General features: G+C 48.5%; 1 protein-coding gene across 4 annotated transcripts; it reads right to left on the bottom strand.

Moving 5' to 3' along the window:
- Positions 1 to 6901: 6901 nt before the first annotated feature.
- Positions 6902 to 25727, bottom strand: STK11IP (serine/threonine kinase 11 interacting protein). Of its 4 annotated transcripts, XM_053597734.1 has the most exons (25): positions 24912 to 25725; positions 24656 to 24741; positions 21426 to 21631; positions 21157 to 21231; positions 20784 to 20879; positions 20298 to 20405; positions 20095 to 20166; positions 18237 to 18363; positions 17719 to 17822; positions 17493 to 17588; positions 17261 to 17302; positions 16921 to 17067; positions 16622 to 16706; positions 15685 to 16044; positions 15302 to 15507; positions 14861 to 14977; positions 14553 to 14730; positions 11602 to 11829; positions 11375 to 11478; positions 10173 to 10270; positions 9911 to 10089; positions 9602 to 9683; positions 9295 to 9365; positions 8245 to 8492; positions 6903 to 7566 (listed from the first exon to the last, which is right to left on the bottom strand). In XM_053597734.1, exons 2-25 carry the CDS (start codon positions 24714 to 24716, stop codon positions 7417 to 7419), a joined length of 3240 nt encoding a protein of 1079 aa, XP_053453709.1. In that variant the 5' UTR covers positions 24717 to 24741; positions 24912 to 25725; the 3' UTR covers positions 6903 to 7416. The 4 variants fall into 4 exon arrangements, 3 of the variants coding, with proteins under 3 accessions (XP_053453711.1, XP_053453709.1, XP_053453710.1); XM_053597736.1 differs by lacking the exon at positions 20298 to 20405 and having other exon boundaries at positions 6902 to 7566; positions 24912 to 25726; XM_053597735.1 differs by lacking the exon at positions 24912 to 25725 and having other exon boundaries at positions 24656 to 24905.
- Positions 25728 to 26104: the final 377 nt, after the last annotated feature.

Genomic DNA, 26104 nt, shown 5'->3' with positions numbered 1-26104 from the left:
TTTCATGGTCCTCTTGTTGTTTCGGGAGAATGGGTAGGACAGATGCAGAAATAGTCTACATGCCTTTCTGCCTTTTGTTCTTCCAGAGCCAAAGCCTTAGGAAACCAAGAAAGGTTTGTGAAGGAAAAAGAGGAAGAGCATTAGCAAAAAGGACACACTGTCTTGGCCAGAGGCTGTGAGAGGATAGAGCAGCATACCCTGTGGCCTCCCCATCAACTTGGGGAGCAAGAGGCTCCCCAAGATGCAGAGAGCAGAGCAAGGAGGCTTATAAGTCCTGCCACCCCCAAGGGATTAGGGGCTTCAAAGAAAAGTTCAGCCGTTTTGCAAATGTTGGGAAATAATGTTTCATGCACCATGTTTGTAAACTGAGACTCACACACTCACTCTATACTCTATGCCAGGTGTGTGTATATTGTTAAAAATAAACTGGTATGGTCCCTGCCCTTGGGCAACTTACAGACATCAAACAAGTGAACACGTAATTTATTATGAAACATGGCAAATGTCACAAAGGAAGGTCCAGTTACAGAGAACATTCCAGAGGCAGGGTAGAGACATCGTAAAGAAGCAACAATTAAGGCTGGGAGTAGCAGCTCACCTGAGCTCAGGAGTTCAAGGCCAGCCTGAGCAAGAGCAAGACCCTAGCTCTACTAAAAATAGAAAAACCAGCTGGTGTTGCAGCAGGTACCAGTCAGTAGTCCTAGCTACTCAGGAGGCTGAAGCAAGTAGATTACTTGAGTCTAAGAGTTTGGCATTGCAGTGAGCTATGATGCCATGGCGCTCTACCCAGGGCGACAGTATGAGACTCAGTCAAATAAAAATAAATAAATAAATAAAAAATAAAATATATAGGGCGGCACCTGTGGCTCAGTCGGTAGGGTGCCGGCCCCATGTACCAAGGGTGGCGGGTTTAAACCCAGCCCCGGCCAAACTGCAACCAAAAAATAGCCGGGCGTTGTGGCGGGCGCCTGTAGTCCCAGCTACTCGGGAGGCTGAGGCAAGAGAATCGCTTAAGCCCAGGAGTTGGAGGTTGCTGTGAACTGTGTGAGGCCACGGCACTCTACCGAGGGCCATAAAGTGAGACTCTGTCTCTACAAAAAATAAATAAATAAAATAAAATATATATAATATAAACAGACAATTTATATAAGCCAAGACCTGAAGGATACCAAAGAATCAGCCCTGCCATGCAGGGTAGGTTGTGGACCTGGGGGAGAAGAGGTCATTCCAGGCAGAAGGAGGAGCCTAGGAAAGGGCCTGAAGCAGGAAAGAGAGGTCCGCCCAGACTCTTGGATGATCTGGCTGGTGTTTCTCTGGAAGTTGGTGCCACATGGGGTTAAAGAGATTGGAGTGTGGACTAGGGTGAATGTTCTAGAAGGGCTGAGAGGCAGTACAGTTTAGGTGGAAGAGCACTAGTTCTGCAGACAGAGGACCTGAGTTTGACACCCAGCATCCCGTTGGTGAGAATCCCTTTACTTGAACCTCAGCTTCCTCATCTGTGAAACAAAGATCATGCTTGTCCTTCAGGGAGGTGAAACTGAGATAATGATTAGAGCAAATATTATCTGAATAGATAATGAATAGAGCAAAATGATTAGAGCAAATACTGGCTCAAGGTAAGTGCTCAGAATTAAGTACAACCCTTCAGGACGAGCACCAAGGCAACTTTCCCTACTCCCTCCCTGGACTGGAAGCTCCCTGAAACCAGGAGTGTGTCTGACTCATCCTTTTATCCCCACACCCACCTTCACATAAAGCTGGGCACATTTTAAAAGCTCAATAAATGTCTGTGGAATTGAAGGCAAGCACACAATTATAGTAACTAATAAACTGAAGAATGTTTTTGTGCAGGACAGAGAAGTCGGAGTCCAAAGCTATCAAATGACAAAGGATGGGCCAAAAAAAACATGCCGCAGCTTGCTTTATCCTCAGAAGTGTCTGAGGTTCCCTCCAAAGCACACTGGGGAAATATCCACTCGTAAGCATGTGAGCAGTAAGATGCAGACTTTCCCTCCTCAGATTAGAAAGCACATTCCCAGGCAACAAGGCAGCTTAGGATTTTAAACCAGCATGTATTTAGAGCTGTCTGGTTCCCACACCACTTCCGTACGCATGATTCCACTCAATTTTGTGAACTAGGTAAGTTATTGATCAGTCTCATGCCTATACTGGAGATGAGGAAACATGGGAGACGCTGTTTGCCTATGCTTAAATAATGAGCAACAAAACTAAGGCACAATCCTGGCCTTCAGATTAAAGTCCTCTGTGCCCTTTCCTATACCACAACCACACATCAAGCCTTGACTAGGTGTACGCAAAAGACACCACAACACTGAGAGAAGGGCAAAACACAACACACAACTGTGGCTGAATTTCCAACCACTAAGCAATCTGAACAGTGTCTTCTCAGAAGCTACTGCCGCATCCTGACAAGGGTAAAAGCAGGATGTCATCCCTCACTCTACATGAAATGACTCACCAGCAAAGACGGACCCTCTCCTTTTGAGACAGACAGGAGTCCACCGAGTGGGCCTGCTTCGCCTCTGAACTCATAAGTACCAATGTGTCTACTACTCAGCTTGGCTACTGACCACCATGGGGCCTCGTGTGTATTTTTAGGTATAATTCTTAAATCAATAATATATTCAGAGGATTTTTAAAGTTTTTAAATAAGGAGTTAAAAAAAAAAATCCCTCAATACCACCCCTATATCCTTCCTGCCTGGTTCTCACCTTCTCCTCCACCACCTTCTTTTGTTTATCCCTTGGGATTTATTTATACAAATGTGAGCTATCATGAATTTATATTCTATCCTCCCACTTTTTTTCTGCAACGTAGCAGTGCGGTGAGGTAGTTTCAGGTGAGAGAATCCTTTCTCTCCACTGCTTTCCAGGAGCTGGATGGCCTCTGCATGTCCTTCATGCACCAAGCCCAAGGCCAAGCAGAGGCCAGGTAATCAATAAACACTTGCTGGAGGGAAAGGCTGGCCTGAATGGAGGAATCGATCTCTGGGAATACTAAGAGTGTGTGTAAGGCGAGTACTTGACTGACACCTGTGCTAAACATCAGTGGCAAAGCAGTCACCTTCACTCAGTGTGTCCCACCTACCTGTTCACAGGGCAGATGCCTCTGGAAGCAGTGATGGCCTTACCCTCAACCATAGCACTCCATCTGCACAAAGGCTGCAGAGCACTCCGTTGTTTGGTTAAAGAAAACAATGTTAAGCACAAAGAAATGAAAGAAGCTCCTCTTTTTTTTTTTTTTAGGGACAGAGTCTTGCTTTGTCGCCCTCGGTAGAATGCTGAGGCGTCACAGCTCACAGCAACCTCCAGCTCTTGGGCTTAGGCAATTTTCTTGCCTCAGCCTCCCGAGTAGCTAGGACTACAGGCGCCTGCCACAACGGCCAGCTTTTTGTTGCAGTTTGGCCCTGCTGGGTTCGAACCCACTACCCTCAGTATATGGGGCCGGCACCCTACTCACCGAACCACAGGCACCACCCAGAAGCTCCTCTTTCAACACCCCTGGGTCTCACACTTCTTTGCAAAACACCATAAATGAGGGGAGATTATTCTGCCCCATCTGCACCAGGACTGAACCAGCTCCTGAGGAAATGGGCCTGGCAGTGAATGTTGCTTCTGGCCAAAGGCTAGGAAGGCCTTCCTCAGGCCCAGCACTGGCTCCTGTTCACAAAGGGTACAAAATCATTGACCAGAAAGAGGATGTACACATCACCAAGAAAGTGGACTAGTATATTTTTTTTTTTTTTTTTTTAATTTGGCCGGGGCTGGGTATGAACCCGCCACCTCCGGCATATGGGACCGGCGCCCTACCCGCTGAGCCACAGGCGCCGCCCCTAGTATATTTTTTTTTTTGGTTTGTAAATGCGGTTATGTATTTAGTCAAATAATATTTGTGGAAGAAAATGCTTTGTAAACCGTAAAACACTGCATAAAGGTAAAATAAGAGGAAGTACAAAGATTAAGGACTTTAAAGATGTACAAAGTTCTATGATTAAATTGCACAATTGCTGACACTACCGACAAGTGTATTTCTTTTTTTATATATAACAGAGCCTATTGCCATATATAAAAAATAAATGAACAAAAAAACCCTACAGCTTCCAACAGTGAAATGATAAAGAATAGGGTAAGTTCTTATTTTCTTATTTTTGAAGTTCATTATTAGGTAGTCACTGAGAGTATTTTAAAATTTTACAGAGACCTATTTTACAATCCCAATAGAAGAGCAAAAGTAGACAGGGGGCAAAAATTGGCGTTTATTGGTCAGGTCGCATAGGGAGCAAGGTTGTCAGCTATAGTCCATATTTGTCAAAGTATAGCGTATTTTACTCATTCATGAAGGGTTAGTAATATTTCACTTTATTTCTTCTGTATCTTTTGGTTTCAACTTGTGCAATTTTATGACTCATGTTAAAATATATTTTTGTTTTAATAGGTGGCAAGAAGACTTTCTTTAATAAGACATCCAGAGTGCGCTACCATGAGTGGTGGGAAAGCTATAGAACATTTGGCCGAACAAGGAAATAGATTTCATTTTGATATCCAACCACCCATGCAACGTGCTAAAAATTGTGATTTTTCTTTTTCTGGACTTCAACATGTTATTAATATGGCAAAAGGAAAAAGAGGAAGGTATATTTCTAATTGGTAAAGTTGGACAGATATGTATTCCTGGTTTGTACCTAAAAGTGCCTGCTCATTTCTGCAGGTATTGAGAAGGGGCAAATCCTGTCTTCAGCTACAGACATTGCTGCTGCAGTACAGCACGCAACAGCATGCCACATTGCAAAAAGAACACATCAAGCTATTCTGTTCTGTAAGCAGAGAGTTGTTATCTCAAAGTAATGCAGTACTGGTAAGCTATGTCATCTCATTTTATAGTAATAGTAACACTTTGCAGCATGTTATTTTTCCCCAAAAACATTAATTGACCTGACATTTAGGGTGAACAGATCTTTAAGCCGTATGTTAGCTCTGACAATATGAAATCATATAAAATAGAAAAGACTAGCAGGGTGGAGCCTGTAGCTCAGTGAGTAGGGCGCCGGCCCCATATACCAAGGGTGGCGGGTTCAAACCGGGCCCCAGCCAAACTGCAACAAAAAAATAGCCGGGCGTTGTGGCAGGCACCTGTAGTCCCAGCTACTCGGGAGGCTGAGGCAAGAGAATCGCGTAAGCCCAGGAGTTGGAGATTGCTGTGAGCTGTGTGAGGCCACAGCACTCTACCGAAGGCCATAAAGTGAGACTCTGTCTCTACAAAAAAAAAAGAAATTCCTTTTAAAATGCTGGGTTAATACTTGCATCTCTGCTGATATTATTTGTTATATAAAGGAACTGATTAGGTTTATTTCTGCATTCCTTTAATAGGACAGAGGAAAGCATTTGCATTGTAAATCAAGTAGTCAAGAGCACAGGAACAAGCTGTGTGAACCAGGTTTAATGAAACCTCTCAGGTTACCTCTGACCTTCTGTTTTCACCTTTTCCCCAAAAGTGGACTAGTATTTTTGGGAAGTTTTAATTTGCTTCAATTAAAAATTTAGGGCAGCTCTGAGCAAAATAGAAGTAGCTGAATTTATTTCCTGAGCTTCTGCAAGACTCTTCTGCAGGCCTGTCACCAAGGGGCCCCTACCCCAGACAGTTTCCCCCACCTGGAGGATTCCAAGACTCACACCAGTCCCTCCTCACCCTCTCACCAGACTGGAACAGGGCCCTGCAAGAGAGAAACTAAAATTAGAAATCAATCTCTTTTTATGGAGTTGAATGGCTTAATAATTACCCTTTTCTGGGGGAAATATGTACATTTGAATGTACATGCGTTGACATTTCTGAACAGAGAAATGGGTAAGAATGCTTGACTCTAGAGAAGGGAATTAGATTAGGGCCCAGGGATTAGAGAGCAGCTCACCATCTACCATATATCCTCAGGTACAGAGTACATTTGTTCATTTATGTTTGTTACTTTTTAAATCAATTTAAAAATAAAAGCTTTTAAAATGACCTCTTTTAATTTTTTAATACTTTAACTCCAAGGATTTAGAGATGTAGCTAGCTGGTCATGCCAAGGCAACCCTGCCCACAGCCGCTCCAGGTGAAAGGTCCCAGCCCTGCTGTCCCACCAAACAGGCCACACTCCATTCAAGGCCTTAGGCCTGGTTGCCTGACACACAAAAATGAGCTGATCATTCTGCATCACACATGAATAGGAACCAATAGGTCCTCTCTATACAAATATATTGGTGTCATTACTCTAACTGTGCAAGAAACAGACCCCCCACTCAGGCTGGCTCAGTTGCGGTGGGGGTTGCTCAGTTAGGACCCTTCCAGTGGCTCACCCTTGGTTCAAATTAGCTGAAGCTAACAATGGGGAGGGGCCTTCCTTTAGTTCACATAACCTAAAATTGCAGGGGTATCTGCCTTCAGGCACAACTGGACCGAGGGACTCCAAAGACATCCCCAGGATTTGGTCCTGCTCTCTCCATCTCGCCTCTGTCTTCCTCTCTCTCACAGCTCCACATTCAGGAAAACTCTTCCCTCATGGCCAGAAGTTTCTCTTATCCTCTCAGCAACCTACGGGGAGGAAGCCTGCCTATTTCTTGATTCCTCAAATCAAAGGCCAAGGCTGGGCCGCAGTAGGCCAAACCAGGTCCCATGAGCATTCCTGAACCAAGTGTCTTGACTGCAGACATGGTGACAGGGAAGGGAGTGGGGGTCAACCCACCCACACCTCTGGGCTGACCTAAGGCCATGCTGTGAGAAACAGGAAGAGCAGAAAGCACCAGATACCAACCCTCCTCCACAGCCCAGCTCCACACACCCACTATCCCGATGCCCTCTGCACTCTGCAGTGGCCTCAGGGCCCTGCTACTTCCCAGGTCAGATTCAAGAGGGTGAGAATCTAACTGGCCTGCCTATTTGCACAGCAGAGTTTCCATGCCAGGTCACTGCCAGCTTAAGGACTGGGTGTTCATGGGTCAGGTGTCCTACTTGTTCCACAAGCCGGGGCCAGAGGAGGGTTGGAGAGAGGTTCTCACAGTACAAAGCTGTTTGCTACTGCCCCTACGGGCGAAGGTTAGAAGAATGGCAGGCCTGGAGTGAAACATCTAAGTACCACCCATGACAACTGGAATAGAAACAGCTTTATTAATACCTGAGAAAAAGTACAACAGAAACATTTCCTCCTGACGACTTAGACTGTCCTCGTAGGCCACATCACTAAGAGGGCACACCATTTCTCTCGCCTGTCCCTTAAGCCATGGGTCATCTGGGGCTTCCCTGCCCAGTGTCCAAAGGCTGAAGAAGTCTAAAGCCAGAGTATGGAAACTGGACCCAGACACCAAGAGAAGGAACATGTGCAGCATGGCTCCCAAGGTCAGGGTCAAGGTCAGCGTGGAAGCCTCAACGGTCAAGGTCCAGAGTCTCTTGAGTCACAGTCCGGAGTCCAATGGAAAACAACTCCTCCCAGGGCTTCCGGATCCAAGCCAGCAGGGCTGTCAACTGGTCCTGACACACAACTCGGAGCGACCAGAAGCTCTCTAGCCGAGACACCTAGCAGACCGAGCAGTTAGCAAGGTAAGGTTCACAAGGCCACACCAGAACAGGCAAAGGGAAGACTCCAGGAAGGACTCACCATCCTCCTTGGCTCGTTGCTTCTTCCCATCCCCTAGCCTGTGCCACTCCCCATTAAAGACCTGACTCTGAGCTTTGAAAACAGAATCCAATCAACACTTAACTGAAAGCCTCCCAGTGAGCTTTCAAGTTTACTAACATGTCCCTCATCTTCCCTGCTGTAACAGAACGGAAGTTCTAGGTTCAGATTCTGGTTCTACCACTTGTGGTCTGGGTAAATTGGTTAATATCCTCCAAACCTCAGTATCTTCATCTGTAAAATAGGACCAATGATAAATAGTATTTCCTCACACGGTGGTTGTGAAGATAAAACATCTGCACCTCACTGGGCCCAATCCACCAACTCAAAGCAACTAGGAGTCTCACTGAAGGGCTCTTGCTAATAAACAGTAGGGCCCCAAGTCCAGAGTGTTTCCCCTGCTCTAGCTGCCTCCCTCTCTACTTGCTGCTTAGCCAAACCCAGAATTTTCCTTCCTCAACCTTAATTCTGTGTTCCTTCCACCATGACTGCTCACCCCTAAGTTCCACCCTACCCAAATTCCTAGCCTCCCTGGACCCTCATCCCACACTGCTATCCCCTCCCTGCCACACGCACACCTCATCATAGAAGACTAGCCGCAAGTCCTCCGGGGCCATGCGGTAGAGCTGCACTGAGCTCAGGCTGCTGAGCAGCTGCTGCTCCCGGACACGCACAGAAGGGTCAGACCTCAAAGGAAGAACCTTCTCTGAGGCTTCATCAGAAGCTGCTGGAAGAGGGGGCTCTGCCTGGGACCCAGGAGGGTCCTCCTCCAACAGGTAGAGGGTAGACAGAGTCAGCAACAGGGACACAGAGCAGGTAGAAGGGCCTGAAGGGAAAGAAGCAGGGTAAGACCCTGAGTGGAAGGCCATTGAGGGGCCCAGATCCCTGGGGCCCAGCATTCCAATTCTACTTGGAAGAAGAGGCTGAACCACAATGAGGTGGGCCACAAAGCAGCCTGTGTCCTTGGAGCCAAGAACCTCCCTTTCCCAAATGCCAGCAACCTCGAGCCTCCAAAATCTCTGAGGCCCAAGACAAAAGGAACCACTACACACCTCCACTCAGAAACAAGAACCCACCCTTGCCCCCTCTGACAGGACAGGTGGGGCAGACCCAGTTCCACTTCAGAAAAAGCCTGGAGGGCGGTGCCTGTGGCTCAGTGAGCAGGGCACCGGCCCCATGTACCGAGGGTGGCGGGTTCAAACCCAGCCCCGGCCAAACTGCAACAAATAGCCGGGTGTTGTGGCAGGCGCCTGTAGTCCCAGCTACTCAGGAGGCTGAGGCAGGAGTATCGCCTAAGCCCAAGAGCTGGAGGTTGCTGTGAGCTGTGTGACGCCACAGCACTCTACCTGAGGGCAATAAAGCGAAACTCTGCCTCTACAAAAAAAAAAGAAAAAGCCTGGATTCAAAAGCACAGGTCTCTGGGCAACTGAAGATCCAGGGCATCTCCTGACTCCACCCAGAGAGGCAGGGAACCCAGAGGCTATCCCCTACTCCCCCAGGTGAGAAGCCCAGATTCCAGGAGTTGACAACTGCTATATAGGCATTGCAGAGGTGCTAGGGGATCCGGCAATAATCTGAGATAAGATGGGGTACAGAGACCAGGGCTTCATCTGCAGCAGAGGCCTCACCTTCAACTAGAAACACCCGAAGGTAAAAGAACTGAGGAACCTCCAAGGATGAGTCCTTCTCCAGCAATGGCCTGGCAGGGGGAACAGGCAGACACAGGAAGATCAGCGAGGGCATGGGAGGCGCTTCGAGGGAAGGGAGTGGAAAGAGAGCAGCACAGGTGGGTTGGAGGAGACACAAGGACCTAGGGTGTAGGGCATGGGCATGAGGACAGGTGGCAGGCCCAGGGTGGACTCACCACAAGGCAAAGCTACAGCTCTGTGTAGCTAGCCTAGCACCAGGGCCCAGCCTCGACTCCTATGGACTCACCAGAGCCGGTGCTGTGGAGTCACTGCCTCCTCTGTGGCACTGACACAGTTCTTCCAGGTGAGAGGCAGAGACTGCAAGACATCTGGACAGACCCAGAAGGGACAGAGAAACCTCAGAAGGCTCGCTCTCCTCTATCCCACCTCTCCACCTCTAACATCTTCCTTTTCCCCAACACTGTTAGATTTCAGAAACTTCTTTCTACAAGGGACAAGGCCTACTACCGGTCTCTACTGCTGGGCACCAGAGTTGGGGGAGCTCAGCCCCCAGAGGCCCCACCCCACTCTTCTGCCTCTGCCTTTCCTCTCTCACCAACGAGCTCCTCTAGGAAGGCCCGGCAACGCCTGGCATCTCGGGGCAGCAGCACAAAGCTGCCTGCCCCAGCCGCCCACTCCAGCCGCAAGCTCTGTCCTGCCAGGCCCAGCTCTATGCTACTCAGATCCTGCAGGGGAATGGCCAGAGTCAGCTGGAGCCAGCTAGCCAGAGGCTCACTGTGGAGAGAGGAGACAGATTGGTGGAGGAATGAAAAGACAAGGGCCCTACCCCTGCCCCAGCCATGCCCCAGCTCACTCACTGGATCTCCCCTGTCACTTTCAACAGGTAAAGCCTGTGGTCAGACAGGACCACAAGGCACATAAATTCTCCAGGATGGCCTGCCAATACCACTGGCACCTGATGGGAAGAGAAAGTTGGTGTAAGACCAGAAGAAGTCCAGGGAGGTGATGCCAGGCTGAAAGCCAAGCCTGAGACAGCACTCTAACACTCTCAACCTGACCCTCCCCACCCATCTACCAGTCTGCTGAGGTTCCCAGCAGCCAACAACCCTCTCTACCCACCACTGAACTCCTCTCCTGCCCCACAGGCCTTGCCCCTCAGGGCCTCAGCATTCTCTCAGCTGGCTCCCCTGCCAGTCACCTCACCCCTGTAACCCACCATCCAACCTGCCAGACTGACTGTTCTGAAGCACAAAACTGATCATCACTCCCCTGCTTAAAATCCTTCAGGGGTTCCCAGTGGCCCTCAGGACCAATCCAAACTCCTTGGCAGACACAAGAGGCTACTTCTGAACTGGCCTCTGCCTGACTCTCGGACCCTCTTGGGACATGAGTCCTTACCCCACCCATCCTGGCCTTCTTATCCTGGACAGTTCTCCCAACTGGCAACACTCTTGGGCCTCCATGCATTTGCTGCTTCCTTTACCCACAACATTCTTTTCCTCCCTACTCCTTAACTCATCCTTCAAGACTTGGCTTAGACATCACCTAACAGGAAGGCTCCCTTACCCAGGAGGCTAGATTATACTCCCTTCGAGGACCTTACTTAGACTGATGGCAGACTCACATACTGTATGACTGTATCAGTTCCTCACACCACATTGCAAGACTGAGGGCAAGACTGACTGACCGTGAACCTTTATGTCTACCACACAGCATGTGCTCAGCAAAGGTCAGCTCACACTGCGCATTTGCAGTATCTCCAAGAGGTTCCCTGGCTACTTAATGCCAGGCACTGTGCTGGGCAGCCCAAGACACCAGCTCTGATGCCACACCACTCCGCAAGGGAAGCATCATTATCTCCACTATAGAGGGATGACAATTGAGACTCAAATATCAAGGACCATGTCCACAGTCACACAGCAGGTTAACTACTGGATTTGAAACCAGAAGCCAGATCCGTTGTCTGTGGAGTGCCTGATCTGACCCAACTGGCTGTGCAGGAAACAAGCAGGCACCAGGTCAGTGCCGGGCAGCACAGACCTGACACAGCAGCACAGACCTTGAAGCAGCACTGGAACTCCTCCTGGGCATCACTGAACACCTCAACATCCAGGAAGAGCCGGAGTCGGTGGTCCACGGAGCGGAGGCCATGGCGCTCAGCAGCTGAGAGCAAATAGTAGACATCAGCATCAGCCTGCCCCAGCAGTCCCCAGGCTCCATCTCCACCACCCCATCAGTGCCCCTTCCTTCCCAAAACCCACGCTGTCCTGTTTTGCCTGTACTCACAGGGACTGAGGCTCCAACTACTGTGGTCACGGGAGATGGGTGCCTGAGGTAGAATGTTCTCAGCCCTGTTGTGGTCACTGAAGCCAGAAGGGTCACAGCCAGGGCTAGCAGACTGAGAGGGAACTGATGCTTGCTCTTCTTGTTTCTGCTCCCTGTTGGGGGTTCCATCAGACTGAGCCAGAAGAACTACATGGTCACTACCACAGTTTGGACACACAGCAGGAGACTCTGGAGGGAGGGATAGGCATAGTCTCCATAAGCCTATCCCAGAACCCCCAACCACCCGTGACCCATGATCACGACACAACTCACCCACTCTCAGGTCTCCCCTGAGCCCACATGTCCAGCTTCATACACAACCACTGTACCCCAACTCAGCTCCCCGCTCCAGGCACAGTTGCTGAGTCATGTGGGCCATAGGACAAACTAACCTATGGCCCACACCTCCTCAAAATACACCCCACTTTCTAATTTTGGGCCCTCTCATATGAGGCCAAACACAACTAGGCCCTGCTCTGGTCTCTCCAGGCCCCAAACTTGGGCTGGTCAAGTATTTTATGCTGTCCTAGCAATGTCTAAAAAAAAAAAAAAATCAACAGACTGAGAAAGGCAGAGAGAACTCTGGCACCATGGGCAAGTCACAGAGCCTGGATTCTCATCTGTAAAACAGGGATAATAATAATGTCCATCTTCCTCATCCATAGTGTCAGGATGACTGAATAGAAACAGGCAGAGAATCCAGGACATGCGTCAGCAATGAGAAGTGGCCACAATGTGCTGGGCATGTGCTAGATCCTGCACCAGCATGAGCACATTTCACCCTCCACAAAAAAAAAAAATCCCTATCCCATTTTGCAAATGAGGAAAAGAACAGATTAAATAATTTCTACACCCTGCCCAAGACCCTGTAGCTGAGGGTAACAGCAGCAGCTCCCATTGACAGGGGACCTTTGTCTTGTGCCAGGCAGTATGCTTGCTGCCTTGCTGTCAGATTTAAATCTCATATAACAGCACACTTGGGTGAGTTCATACTCTTCTTTCTTTAGATAAGGCAACCAAGGCACAAAGAAATGTAGTACATAGTAATGTTCATTAATAATGCCACCATAAGGGCTGGGCAAGGTGGCTCACACATGTAATCCTAGCACCCTGGCAGGCCGAGGCAGGTGGATAGCCTGAGCTCAGGATTTTAGACAAGCCTGAGCAAGAGTGAGACTTCATCTCTAAAAATAGCTGGGGCTCGGTGCCTGTGGCTCAAGCAGCTAAGGCGCCAGCCACATACACCTGAACTGGCAGGTTCGAATCCAGCCCGGGCCTGCCAAACAACAATGACAGCTGCAACCAAAAAATAGCCGGGCGCTGTGGCAGGCGCCTGCAGTCCCAACTACTTGGGAGGCAGAGGCAGGAGAATCGCTTGAACCCAGGAGTTGGAGGTTGCTGTAAACTATGACGCCATGGCACTCTACCCAAGGCAATAGTTTGAGGCTCTGTCTCAAAAAAAATAAAAAAATTAAAAATAGCTGGACTCTGTGGCAGGAGCCTGTAGTCCCAGCTACTTGGGAGGCTGAGGCAAGAGGACTGCTTGAGTCTAAGAGTTTGAGATTGCTGTGAGCTATGATGCGAGAGCACTCTACCAAAGGTGGCAGAATGAGACTCTGTCTCAAAATAATAATAATAATAATAATAATACCACCATAGACAGGACCCCAGAGGCCAAAGGACCAAGCATAGCCAGGGCCTGAGGGGTTGGGAGCTGCTTCTGTTGCAAATGTTGTACCCCAGGCCTGGAGCTACCTGAGTGGGTTCAGGGAGGGGAAGGGAACAAGGTTCCATTTTCTGAATACATTTCTGAATACATTTCAAACCCCTGCTCCAGCAGCTGTCAAGAGAAAAGTACTAATAAAAATCATGCACTTCCACACAGCTGTTATCAAGAATACCTCTTTTCGGGCGGCGCCTGTGGCTCAAGGAGTAGGGCGCCAGTCCCATATGCCGGAGGTGGCAGGTTCAAACCCAGCCCCGGCCAAAAACCACAAAAAAAAAAAAAAGAATACCTCTTTTCTCTTTAGTGTCTTCTTCAAAGACACTGTTTTTTGACTGGTCTACAATGGAAAAATCTCTTGTTTTAAAGAACAGAATATGAAGAGATGGCACAGGCATTATTTAGTATCAAGTAGCTCACAAGGTCAGACAAGGAAGGACAAACTAAGCCAACTCCCAAAGTGTCTTACTCAACGGCTGAACATGCTCAGAGGGGCACCACCACCACATGATACTACAGGGAAGACTCAGGCTTTATGCAGTTTCTGAAGTATTAGCCAAAAAAAAAACACAAAAAGCTTTCAAGTTATAAAAATATGATGAGTACAGTTAAGCACAGTTATAGAGATTGTATTTCCTGACTTTCCCAGAGAGGAAAAAAAAAAATCAGGATATTGTTTCTTTTTCTTTTTTCTTTCTTTTTTTTTTTAGATTTTCCTTTTTGTAAATATAGTAGGCAGAAGCTGTTTTATTTTTCCTCCAGACAAAATAGTCCCCACAGCCCTAGTCCTTTTTCCCAGGGGTTCCCTCTCTATACTCCCCCACTCAAAGCCACTTTCCCTGCATTGAGAGAGGCCTGTGGGCAGGGAGGCCAAGGGCATGGCCTATACCTGGTCTTTCTTCTTTTTTTTTTTTTTGAAACATAAGGGCCTCATTTTGTGGCCCTTAGTAGAATGTGATGGCATCACAGCTCAGAGCAACCTCAAACTCCTGGGGTTAAGCAATTCTCCTGCCTAAGCCTCCCAAGTACCTGGGACTATAGGTAACCACCCAGCTTTTTTTTTTTTTAAGAAAGTAGGTCTTGCTCTGGCTCAGGCTGGTCTCAGACTTGTGAGTTCAGGCAATCCACCTGCCTCGACCTCCCACAGCGCTAGCATTATAGGTGTGAGCCACTGCGCTGGGCCCTATACCTGTCTTTTGGAACAGAGGCCTCCAGCCGTCCTCACTATCCAAGCCCAGCCTGGGCTCCTCTGGCTTGAATATGTGGCCACAGCGTAGACACTGGAATCTGCCCTCCTGTAGGTCCCTGGCTTCCCGAAGCTGATGCCGAGCCATGGCAGTGACCGGGGCCAATACAGCAAGCAGCTCCTGATAGAGGGTGGGTCAGAAGCAGCTGTAAATGGACAGATCCCAGACAGACACTGCCTCCCACTCTTAGGCCCAGAGCTCTCCCAATCGCCTCCCTAGTCTCCTGGGTCCCCACTCTAGGCCCCATCACCTGGACAGCTGCGTGGGCATCAGGCTCCAGCACCACATAGCGACGCAACTGCCGGTCAGGGCAAATGTAGGAGAAGCGCAGAACGAGGACAGGGGCCCCAGGAAGCAGATCTGCACCCTGTGCAGGAAGAGGGGGACTGGGTAAAAAATAGCAGTGAGAGGAAGGGAGAACAGAGGAATTAAGAGTTACACTAACAGCTCTGGACCCCAATCAAATGCTTGTGCTGACATCCAACTCCAGCAAGGGATTGCCACCTCACCCAGCCTCTCAAGCCACCTGCAACCTCACTCAGCCCCATAAGGGTCCCCTCCTTAGCTCCAAGTGCCAATGAGAGACTATGGGTAATGCCAAGCCCAGTGCCTGGCACACAACAGCCATGTTCTCAGAGGTAGCTCCTGTAAAAACCAAGCACCTCTTCCAGAACCCCCCATTCACACTCACCTCAGGCACTGGTCCTCTCTGGGTTTGGGTCTCAGGCTCTATCTCAGCTGCCTCCAGACTCTGGAGCTCGAGGCATTCCAGGGTCCGAGCTGCTTGGAGTTCCACCTCAAACAAGTGGGCAGAAGTGACCCGGAGAAAGCATTCTCTGCCCCGAACATTCCCAAGCCCCTCTAAGGGACACACCAACATGGGGCGACAGAGCTCCGCTGTGGAGAAACAGAGAGAAGAGCCCTGTAAGGAAGGAAAAGCACCCAGGCTCTGTCCCCAGTCCTCTATCAAAAGGGGGGTCAGCCCCGCCCCCAAGCCTGTCGGGGCCTCCCTCACTTACCCAGATATTCCAGCAGCATTTGGCCCCAGCTCGCCCACATCTGCAGCATGCTCACCTTCCACTTCCTTCTGTTCCTGCTCCTTGTCCTCCTCCTGTTGCTCCTTTCCTCCTTCTGTCTCTGGTTCCTCTAGCTCTTCTTCCTCCTGTGGCTCCGGCTCTACCTTGACCTCCCCTGACATTTTCTGTGATGACTCCTCAGGGCCTCTGGCTGCTTCTTCTGGGGATGAAGGGCTGAGTGGAGTGCCTGGGTCCAAGGAGTCTGCAGGAGGCATGCTGAGGGCAGGAGTCTTGGAGGAAGCTGAAGGGGGGCTCCCAGAGGTCTCCAAGTGGCTCCTATACTGCAGCCAGTCACAGCCAAATCGCTCCCGGAAGCTGTTCATGAGCTCAAGTTCCCGATGTTGCTGCACAAACTGTCCTGGGCAGGGAGGAAGGCACAGAGCTGAGCAAGCCCGCAACCCTCCAGGTGGTCCAACCTCTTTCTACAAATGCTCCCCGGTGTACAGCAATGAGGTGTGTACAGGGGAGGAGGGGAGAACCTGAGGGAGGCTACAGTTATCCCCTCAGCAGCACGTCCCAGGTGTGTTCTATGGAAACTGTGGTCACATGCAATCCAGAACTGTACTGCACATGCTACTTCTGGAGACTGGCAAAGCAGGGCAGCACCCTGAAGGTCCTGAGATGGCCTGCAGGGAAGACACCTATTTAACTTTGTTTATCCTAGCACTTCCCAAAACTTTCTGGCCACAGTCTTTTTATTATATGACCTTTGACACCCCAAAAGATCAATGTTCCTTGAAAAACTTTAGGAATTGGTGCCTAGGAGCAATATCTTCCCCTTCCTCTAAACAAAAAGGAAAGGAAGAGACTAAGAGAACCTCCACAATGCCCTACCCCACCAAAAAATCGAACTTCTCCTACCAGATCTTCACAGTAATGTAAAGATTAGAGAGGGCTGGATGGAGAGATGGATGGGTGGGGTGAGGCTGACTTACCAGCTGGGGAGGGGTTCAGAGTTCGGGGCTCTGGGTCTGTATCACTGGGTTCAGAGATGCTTGCCCGCCTCACACGGACTCGGCTCTGAAGTTGGGTGGAGAAATAAAAGTTCTACAAAAGCCAGGGCCTCCTGGCCTGCCATCCATGGCTACCCTGCCATCCATGGTCACCCACCTACCAGGAAAAAAACAAGACTACAAGCAAACGTAAGGCCATGCTATTCCCAGCCAGCCAACAACCCAGAGGCCACATAATGACACCTAATCCCAGGCATAAGGCAGCTAAGGACTCCACTTACCTTAACCTTATGAAGCAGGGGCTGGACCACAGCACCGCCTGAGGAAGGGCTATCACTTAGGTCAGGGCCACCAGAAGTTTCAGTGGTACTCCCCACTGGCCAGGACACAGGTGGGGCCATATGGCCAAAACCCAAGGATGAGGGGGTCTGGCATGTGACAACAGGAAGCAGAAAGAGGTCAGAGGCAGGGGAGTGCCTCTGCCCTGCCCAAGCTAGCCAGGAGGCAGGACTTCACTTTCCACTGACCAAGAAGAGCCTTCTACCAGCTATCCTTCTGGTTCTTGCCTCCCTCCCTCCCTTCTCATCTTCCCCAATCCCTGCCCTCTACCACCACACTGACCTGAGAATCTGTCAGTGACAAGATTTCACCATCAAGAAGGAACTAAGCAAAGACAAAATGGGAGAGGGAAATGTTCCTGGCTGGGACCATTCTGGTGAGTTCTGGGTATTAATGACACAATAAACAAGGGGTCTAGATCCTTGACCTCTTACTCAGGGATGGCAAGAGGGTATGGGATAGACTAGCACTGGGCAGGAAAGAGAAGCAGAGTAGACATGGAATGATCACTCACGCCAGAAGCAGCATCCCTGGCAAGGGGTGACAAGTACTGGGCAGTGGCAGCTCGGTGTGCAGGGTGGAACCACAAAGGGTTCCCCTCCAGGTAGAGCTAAGGGGCAGAAAGAGGAGAATAAAGTGGGCCTCAGCCCCTTCCAGTGTAAAGAAAGCACTGACCAAATCAGTACAGGATGGTGGGGCACAGTGATGGTTCTCAGGCCCTTGAAGCACCCACGTCTCACTTTGCGCAGCTCTGCCAACAGCCACAATGGTGACAGCTCCCTGTGTCTTTCCAGCAGGTTGTATGCCACATCCAGGTGCCGAAGGTTCCTCAGCTGCTCCAGGCCTAGGTGGGAACAGAAGAAGGATGTGCAGGTGAGCACTCATGAGCATGGGTTAGTGTGAGGGTATGTGTGCTGGCAGAGAGTATGGCAGAAAGACAGACAGAAGCACCTCAGCCCTACCTGTAAGCCCTCATGAGACTCTAGGAGCAGTGATTTTTGATGGCTGTGCTGCAGCTCACTGGTGTGCCATGAGAGGATCTTAGGTATACCGCAGAAATTTTACAGATTATTTTTTGAAAGAAGTTCAAAGCACAGTAAGTGCTTTTCTTGATAACATAATTTTTCTGTGCCAGACTGTACTGTGAGATAAAAAGGTTGAAAACCACTGCTCTAGAGACACAGGGTCCTGGGGCCACCCCCATCTTATACTTGCCCCATCCCCCTCCACATCTGCCACAGCGTAAGTCTCTACTCACCATGCAAGCTCTGAAGCTCATTGCCTCGCAGTATCAAGACCCCCAGGGCAGCCCCTGCAGGTCCCATTCTCGGCACCAAATGTAGGCGGTTATAGGAGATGTCTAGATGGCAGAGTTCACACAAATCCTGGCAGGGAGGACAAAGATTCTCTGCTTGAGCAAATTCTTCAGAACCAGGCCTCAACCTTGGCCTATAAAAATTGCACAATCAGGCGCAATGGCTCACACCTGTAATCCTAGCACTCTGGGAGGCTGAGGTGGGTAGATCACCTGAGCTCAGGAGTTCAAGAATGAGACCTCATCTCTATTAAAAATAGAAAAAAAAAAAAAAAACTAGCCATGCATTGTAGAGGATGCCCATAGTCCCAGCTACTCAGGAGGCCGAGGCAGGAGGATTGCTGGAATCCAGGAGTTTGCTGTGAGCTCTGATGTCATAGCACTCTAGCAGGGCAACAGAGTGAAACTCTATTTCAAAAAACAAAACAGGGCGGCGCTTGTGGCTCAGTGAGTAGGGCGCCAGTCCCATATGCCAGAGGTGGCAGGTTCAAACCCATCCCCGGCCAAAAACCACAAAAAAAAAAAAAAACAAAGGCTCGGCACCAGTGGCTCAGTGGTTAGGGCACTGGCTACATGCACCAGGCTAGTAGGTTCAAATCCATCCTGGGCCTGCTAAACAACAATGACAACAAAAACAAAAATATAGCCAGGCATCGTGGTGGGCGCCTATAGTCCCAGCTACTTGGGAGGCTGAGGCAAGATAATCGCTTAAGCCCAGGAGTTGGAGGTTGCTGTGAGCTGTGACATGGTGGCACTCTAACTGAGGGCAACACATTAAGACTGTCTCAAAAGAAAAAAAACTACACACTGTCAGCACAAATGATTTATTCATATATATTCCTAGCCCCACATTAAAAGTCTTGAGCAAATACTAGCATAATTTCAAAGCTCAAGGCCATATCCCTAGAATGGTAACTTGAGCCCCCTTAATTTCCTGCCTGGGAAAACTCACACTCACCAAAGGAATTTATTGTTTGTTCCAGCCAACACCTGAAGATCCAGCCCGTCTCCCAGTCTCTGTGGAAGGGTAGGGGCCTAACTTTGATAAGTGCCACTTAGTTCTTGATCCACATGAGTTTGACATGGACCAACCTCCATTTCTGCTTTTTGTAAATTTCTTCTTCCCTGACTCAGCTCAAGCCTCCATCATTCCACTGCCTACTTCCTCCTTCTCTTCTCTCTTTAAAATGCCCAGTCACTTTTGCACAAATCAAAGTACAGTTCAGTTCATGTTGGACCCTCTTCTCTATTGTAACAGTTTATTACTAATTAAAATCTGTACTTATTAAAATAACTAGTGTCTGGCTTTGCCTATCTTTTACACAGAGACACAAGACAAAGGTTCCTCATCATCACAAAAGCTACCAGTTTTTTAACTAGGCGCTAGGTTAAGTAACACCAGAAACTTTTCATAATCACTTTAATACTATAAAAGCAGGACTCCTATGATTTCTTACTTCACTAGTAAAGAAACCAAGAGATTAACTAATTTGCTCCAAGTCATACAAGTATCAGAAGTTGAGATTTTGGCAGCGCCTGTCCCTCAACGGAGTAGGACACTGGCCCCATATGCCGAAGGTGGTGGGTTCAAACCCAGCCCTGGCCAAAAACTGCCACAAAAAAAAAAAAAAAAAAAAGAAGTTGAGATTTGAATTCTGGTTTGTCTTATGCTAGAGCCTGAGTCCCAAACAGTGCCATTCTCAGGTTATGACTCCACCCTGCAAGGGAGGAGAAAAAGCAGGTCCACAAGAAAGAGCGGGTGCAGAGCATTCAAAGGCTCAAGCTAGGTGCTAATACTCACCATCAGGAAGCCCTCACAGTTGTGCACTTGATTGTGGCTCAGGTTCAAGAAGCGCAGAGATGACAAGAGGTGCTGAGAGGAACAGGAAGAGGAGGCAGAGAGTTAGTCTTTGCTACAAGGATACTTTGTCAACCAGCTGGCTCTCCTCCCTAAAGGCCCATCCTTGTCCTTCCTCAGAACTTTCTTGCCACTAAGGCACTCACCAGAGAGCTATCTAAGGTGGTCAGTGTGTTGTAGCTGAAGTCAGCAGAAAGCAGAGCCAGCCAGGGGAGGGCAGAGCAGAGGTCACCACCACAGGCTGAGAGGAGCTCCTGAGAGGGCAGATAGGTGCTTCGTTACTCCACACTCAACATCCTGCCCACGCCAAGGTCATATTCTAACACTTATTCATTCATTCATTCTTTGTACACTGGGCTCCATCTGGAGATGCAGCCTTAAAAGAAAGCCCAAGGAACTCACTGTGGGGAGAGTGGGGAAGCAGACACTAGAATATTTAACATGATATAGTAGGCATGACTATAAATATACCAATAGGTATAGAGTGCTGTGGGAGCACAGGGAAGCAAGCAAGGACACTGCCTAAAGGGAAGCAGGAGGCGAGGAAGTCTGCAGAGAAGGGAGAAAATCAGAGCTTGGTCCTCTATATATGTCAGGACAAGGCATCCAAGTCCATCTATCACCCTTCTTACCTCTAATGCCTGGATGCTCCTGCTACAGATCAGGGTCTCCAGCTGGGAATAGATGCTTCGGAGGCCATGCAGGCAGTGGAGAGGGACACCTCGGAGCTAGGCGAAGGAAAGGGAGGCACAGAGGAAGGTAGAACTTCACAAAAGACAAAGACCCCATCCCCGATTCCCCTGGTGGGGAAGAAGGAGAAGACGACAGAGCCCAGCTATGGTTCAAGGAAGTGTTAAATAGACGGGACTGGACATCACATTACTGCAGAGCAGTGGGTATACTCAGTTCGAAACTCCTCACCAAAACAGGCACCTCTCTTCCCCATTCCTAAGTGGCTGCCTCAAGTTGGGGATTATGTGCCAACATCCCCCAGCACCCCCATACCTCCAGCTGCCGAAGAGACTTGAAGGGAAAAATCTTGATGGGCCCTGGTAGATCATGACCAGGGACATGGACCAGCTAAAAGAAAAACACTCCAGTTATTGAGCATGGCAGATCTCCCTTTCCTCAGCACCCTTTCTTTAGTACAACCACCCATATCTCTGACACATTCTTGACCTTGGCCCTGCAGACTTTTTGTACCCTTACCCCACCGCAGCCTCCATCACTTTCCTGGGCCCTTTGAACATCCTGCCCCATGCCACCCCCAGAACCTTGAGTGAAAGTGTTTTCTGCAGCACATCAAAGAGGAACTGAAGCTGGAGGATGATGGGGGAGTCAGCAGGGTGGGAAGGCAGAGCCACAAAGCCTGTCTGGCCAGGGCCCCATGGCCCCAGGTGCAGCTCAAATACGTGGTTCAGCTGCTGCAGTGTGGTAGTCAGCAGACTCAGTGTGCTACAGCCAGATAGAACCACGTCCCCTGCACGGAGAAGGGAAGACAGGAAGGAAAACATAATAAAAAGGTTTTTTTTTTCCTTTTTATTATAAAACTTTGTGACCCCCAAAATACATTCACTGCAATCCATATTGCAGATCTTCCACTAAAGGATCAAATTTTCTATCTTTTCCTCAGTTCAAAAGCCTTCAGCGGCTCCACCCATCTCCAAAAGAAAGTTCTAACTCTCCAGCCTGATATACAAGACTGCTTCACTAATAATTTTTCCAAATTTTCTTTTACCTTCTGCTCAAAACAGCTTGAGACTGTCTCAAAAAAAAAAAAGAAAGTAATAAATAAGAATAGAATCAAAAGATATTACAGAAATAGTACCAAGAGATCTAAACACTTTTTACCCAGTTTCCTCTGATGTTTACATTTTATAAAACTATAGTACAATATCTAAAGTTTCCTCTGATGTTTACATTTTATAAAACTATAGTACAATATCTAAATCAGGAAATTGATATTAGTGGAAGATGTGCATATAGATATATGGTTCTTTTTTTTTTTTTTTTTGAGACAGTCTCACTTTTTCACTCTCAGTAGAGTGACATGGCATCATAGCTCACAAGAACCTCAAACTTTTGGGCTCCTCTTCCCTCAGTTTTTCATTTTTAGTAGAGACAGGGTCTCATTTTAGTTCAGGCTGGTCTCAAACTCCTAAGCTCAAGCGATCAGCCCGCCTTGGCCTCCAAGAGTGCTAAGATTACAGGTATGAGCCACCACACCTGTCCTGTATGTATAGTTCTAAGCTATTTATGTAGATTCCTATAACCATCATAATAATTAAGATATGAAACTATTCCATTACCACAAAGATCTCCTACTACCTTTTTCTTTTTTTTTTTTTGCGAGACAAAGTCTCACTCTGTTGGCCTGGGTAGAGTGCTGTGGCATCATCATAGCTCACAGCAACCTCAAACTCCTGGGCTCAAGTGATCCTCCTGCCTCAGCCTCCTGAGTAGCTGGGACTACAAGTGACCACCACAAGGCCCAGCTAGTTTTTCTATTTTTAATCGAGATGGGGTCTCACTCTTGTTCAGGTTGGTCTTGAACTCCTGATCTCAAGAATCCAACCACCTCAGGGTCCCAGAGAGCTAAGACTATAGGCTTGAGCCACCATGACCAACTAAAACTGGATACCCCTTTCCCACCTGCTACCTCTTTAAAGTCACATACTCATGCAGCCTCTGCCCTAACCCATGGAAAAATACCAGATTTTTGTTGAAGAAATTAAAAATCATACAATGATACAGACATGATTCAAAGACTCTTCTTATCCTCAAAGAGCCTCCCAGACTTCTCCTCTCACAAAAGGAAAGAAGACATTTCCACAATTATTAACATAAACAGAAAATAAAACTGCTATAAAGAGATTCCAGGCTAGGTGCACTGCTCATGCCTATAATCCTAGCACTCTGGGAGGCCAAGACAGGTGGATTGCCTGAGCTCAGTTTGAGATCAGCCTGAACAAGAGCAAGACCCTGTCTCTAAAAATTAGCCAGGCGTTAAGCAGGTGCCTATAGTCCCAGCTACTTAGGAGGCTGAGGCAAGAGAATTGCTTGAGCCCAAGAGTTTGAGGTTGCTGTGAGCTACGACGCCACAGCACTCTACCGAGGAAGACAAAGTGTCTCAACAAGAAAGAGAGATTCCAGATACCATCAAGGAGGGTGCAGAATAATGGATGGCAATTAACATCAGCTGAGTAATATGTGCCAGATGAATGATACCTTATTTAAACCTCATCAGAATCTCCCAATGAGAAATACCATTAATCCCATGTTGCAGATTTGAACACTGAGATTCAAAGAAGAATTTTTTTTTTTTTGAGACAGTCTCACTTGGTCACCCTCAGTACAGTGCCAGGGCATCATAGCTCACAGCAACCATAAACTGTACAGCTCCAGCAATCCTCTTGCCTCAGCCTCCCAAGTTACTGAGACTACAGGCACCAGCCACAACGCCTGGCTATTTTTTAGAGACCAGGTCTCGCTCTGGTTCAGGCTGGTCTTGAACTTGTGAGCTCAGGCAATCCACTGGCCTCTGCCTCAGATGTTAAGAATCTTGATGGATTGGTGAGGTGCCCATAGCACAGTGGTTACATACACCAAGGGTGGCAGGTTCCAACCCAACCCAGGCCAACTAAACAACTGCAACAAAAAAATAGCCAGGCATTGTGGCAGACGCCTGTAGTCCCAGCTACTTGGGAGGCAGAACTGCTTAAGCCCAAGAGTTTGAGGTTGCTGTGAGCTATGATGTCACAGCACTCTACCCAGGGTGACATAGTGAGACTCTGTCTCAAAAAAAAAAAAATCTTGATGGAGATTGTAAAGCCAGTAAAAAGTTGCTACTTTCGCCTGATCTTAAAGCCAAAGCTTGTTCTACCACAACTAATGCCAACCACATCCTGAACTACTGTGGCCCCATCCTGACCAGGCACTGAGGGAAGCAATTAAAATAGCTACTGTTAAGCACTTGCTATATGGACAAACACTGTACTAAATACCTTACATGAATTAAAATTAATCTCCACAACTGCTGAGTACAATCATTATGCCATTCTGCTTGTGAGGAAAACTGAGGAACAGGAAACAATCTGGCCCAGTTTTAAAGAGGGTTGAGATTCCAATGGAGGTGGATCTGAACCCAAGTCTTAAGCTTTTCACTACACTACATCTAGCCTCTGGCTATGCAACAGTGATTATTACCAGTCCCTGGTCTTCAGGGGCATTTAGGCAAGGAAAGATCGCTTCCTTTTGAAAGCATCCATAACGCTGGAAGAAGTGATACTGGAGTTTGGCCTCGAAGGTCGGCAAGGATTTAGACGGCCAAAAGCAAAGGACTCTGAAGGCAACAGGACTAGAGCTAACAAACCTGGGAAGACTAAAGAAACTGAACTCCGACACCCCGAGACTCTACCGGTTACAAGTCTGTGACTCTTAAGGCGTCTCTGGAAGGCACCACCCCCACTTCGCCGAGGCAAAGCTCAGACGGAAGTCCACTCACCGGACTCCCGCAGCAGCCCCGCGAGCTTCCACACGAGGGAGTCCCGCCGGGTGGTCGTCATGGCCACGGGACGCCGGGGGCGGAGCCTGGGGAAAAAGGAAGCGGAAGAGCCTCAGGTGGTCTGTAGGGCCGAAAGCCCAGGATGTCGGCGCAACCAGGACGTCACGTGGAGAAAAGACCAGTAAAAAAAAAAGGAGAAACAGCGTCCTCCTAGGCACTCTTTCAAGGACTGTAAGGCCTGGTCAGCCATACCGACCCTCCAGTCTTTCCCCTCTACGAGCTCCGCAGCCGCGCACCTCTGATAGAAAGTTCCGCCCCGGAAGGAAGACGAGCTAAGGGACGACCGGAACACACACCTCTGAGGCCGGAAGTCACTCCCTAAATTGTGCAAACGTGTCTGATGGAGGCGGAGTAGGCTGGTTGGAGTGGGGCGGTCTCTCCGCGGCTATGCCTGCCGCACAACATCCTAACCCCGGAGCTGGTCCCCTGCCCGCTGCTCCGCACAGGCTGGAACTCCTCTTGGCTTGTGGTGACTTACGCCCTTCCCAAACCCTGGGCCACTGAGGAAAACCTGACTCGTTTGCAGACTGAGCGCGGAAGCAAAGTTTGGAAAAATGCAAAGTTTTGGAAAATTTTGCGTTAGTGAGAGAAAAACTCGTCCAAAGTGAATACTCGTTTTTCAGTTAAGAGTGTGTCCGCCATAGTATGGAGTTATCTGTGTAAAAGAGTTGAGGCTGGCAAGGGTGTCGTTTGGGGGGTCCTTTGTTTCTCCTCCTTAGTTTCCTGCGAAAGTCGTTTATCTTTTTTCCTTGAGCAATATCAGACTCCCACCTTAGTCACTGGTGACGCCCCACGTGAATCTCGTCCTTTGTTCTGTGTTTCGTCTCATAATACCCAAATAGAAAAGTTATCCTGGGTTTGAAAGAGAAAACAGGGTCACAGAGGCCATGTTACTTGTGAAGGTCATTCAATTAGTAACCAATAGTTCCAGGACTGCCAAAGTTTCTTGGTTCTCATTGTGGATTTCACCAGGTTCCTAGTTAAATGCTGTCGTCAACTATTGAACTGGATTAATAAAGTGAGTAAAGAAAAATACTTTAACACAATTTCTGGTTTAGGGGAGAGTTTCTTTTGTCATCATAAATGTGCCCCTTTTATACAGAAAAAAATCCAAAGGAATTGTAAACCAGTATAAAGTGAGAATAGGGTCATGGTCACCTTTATCCCAAGTTAACAACTTTGAAGGATCTTATTTTCTTTTTTTAAGTCAGAGTCTCGGTATATTGCTCCAGACTAGAATGCTGTACAGTCAGCCTAGCTCACAGCAACCAAAAACATCTGGGTTCAAGCAATCCTCCTGCCTCAGCCTTTCAAATAGCTGGGACTAAAAATGCCTGCCATGATGCCCAGCAAAACTTTTTATTTCTAGTACAGAGGAGTTCTTGCTCT

The sequence above is a fragment of the Nycticebus coucang genome, chromosome 7 (assembly GCF_027406575.1).
Source record: "Nycticebus coucang isolate mNycCou1 chromosome 7, mNycCou1.pri, whole genome shotgun sequence".
Classification (NCBI taxonomy): domain Eukaryota; kingdom Metazoa; phylum Chordata; class Mammalia; order Primates; family Lorisidae; genus Nycticebus; species Nycticebus coucang.
Note: the sequence above shows the minus strand (reverse complement) of the source record. Positions and strands in the feature narration are given on the sequence as shown.

Bases quoted from the DNA above. Each gene is read 5' to 3' on its own strand.
- STK11IP (XM_053597734.1), bottom strand. From the start codon at position 24,716: ATGACGACCACCCGGCGGGACTCCCTCGTGTGGAAGCTCGCGGGGCTG. The intron at 18,364-20,094 runs GTGAGTATTAGC...CCTCCCTGCCAG, and splicing joins ACTGTGAGGGCTTCCTGATG to GATTTGTGTGAACTCTGCCA. The intron at 14,731-14,860 runs GTGATGGGGCCT...ACCCTCTATCAG, and splicing joins ATGCCCACGCAGCTGTCCAG to GAGCTGCTTGCTGTATTGGC.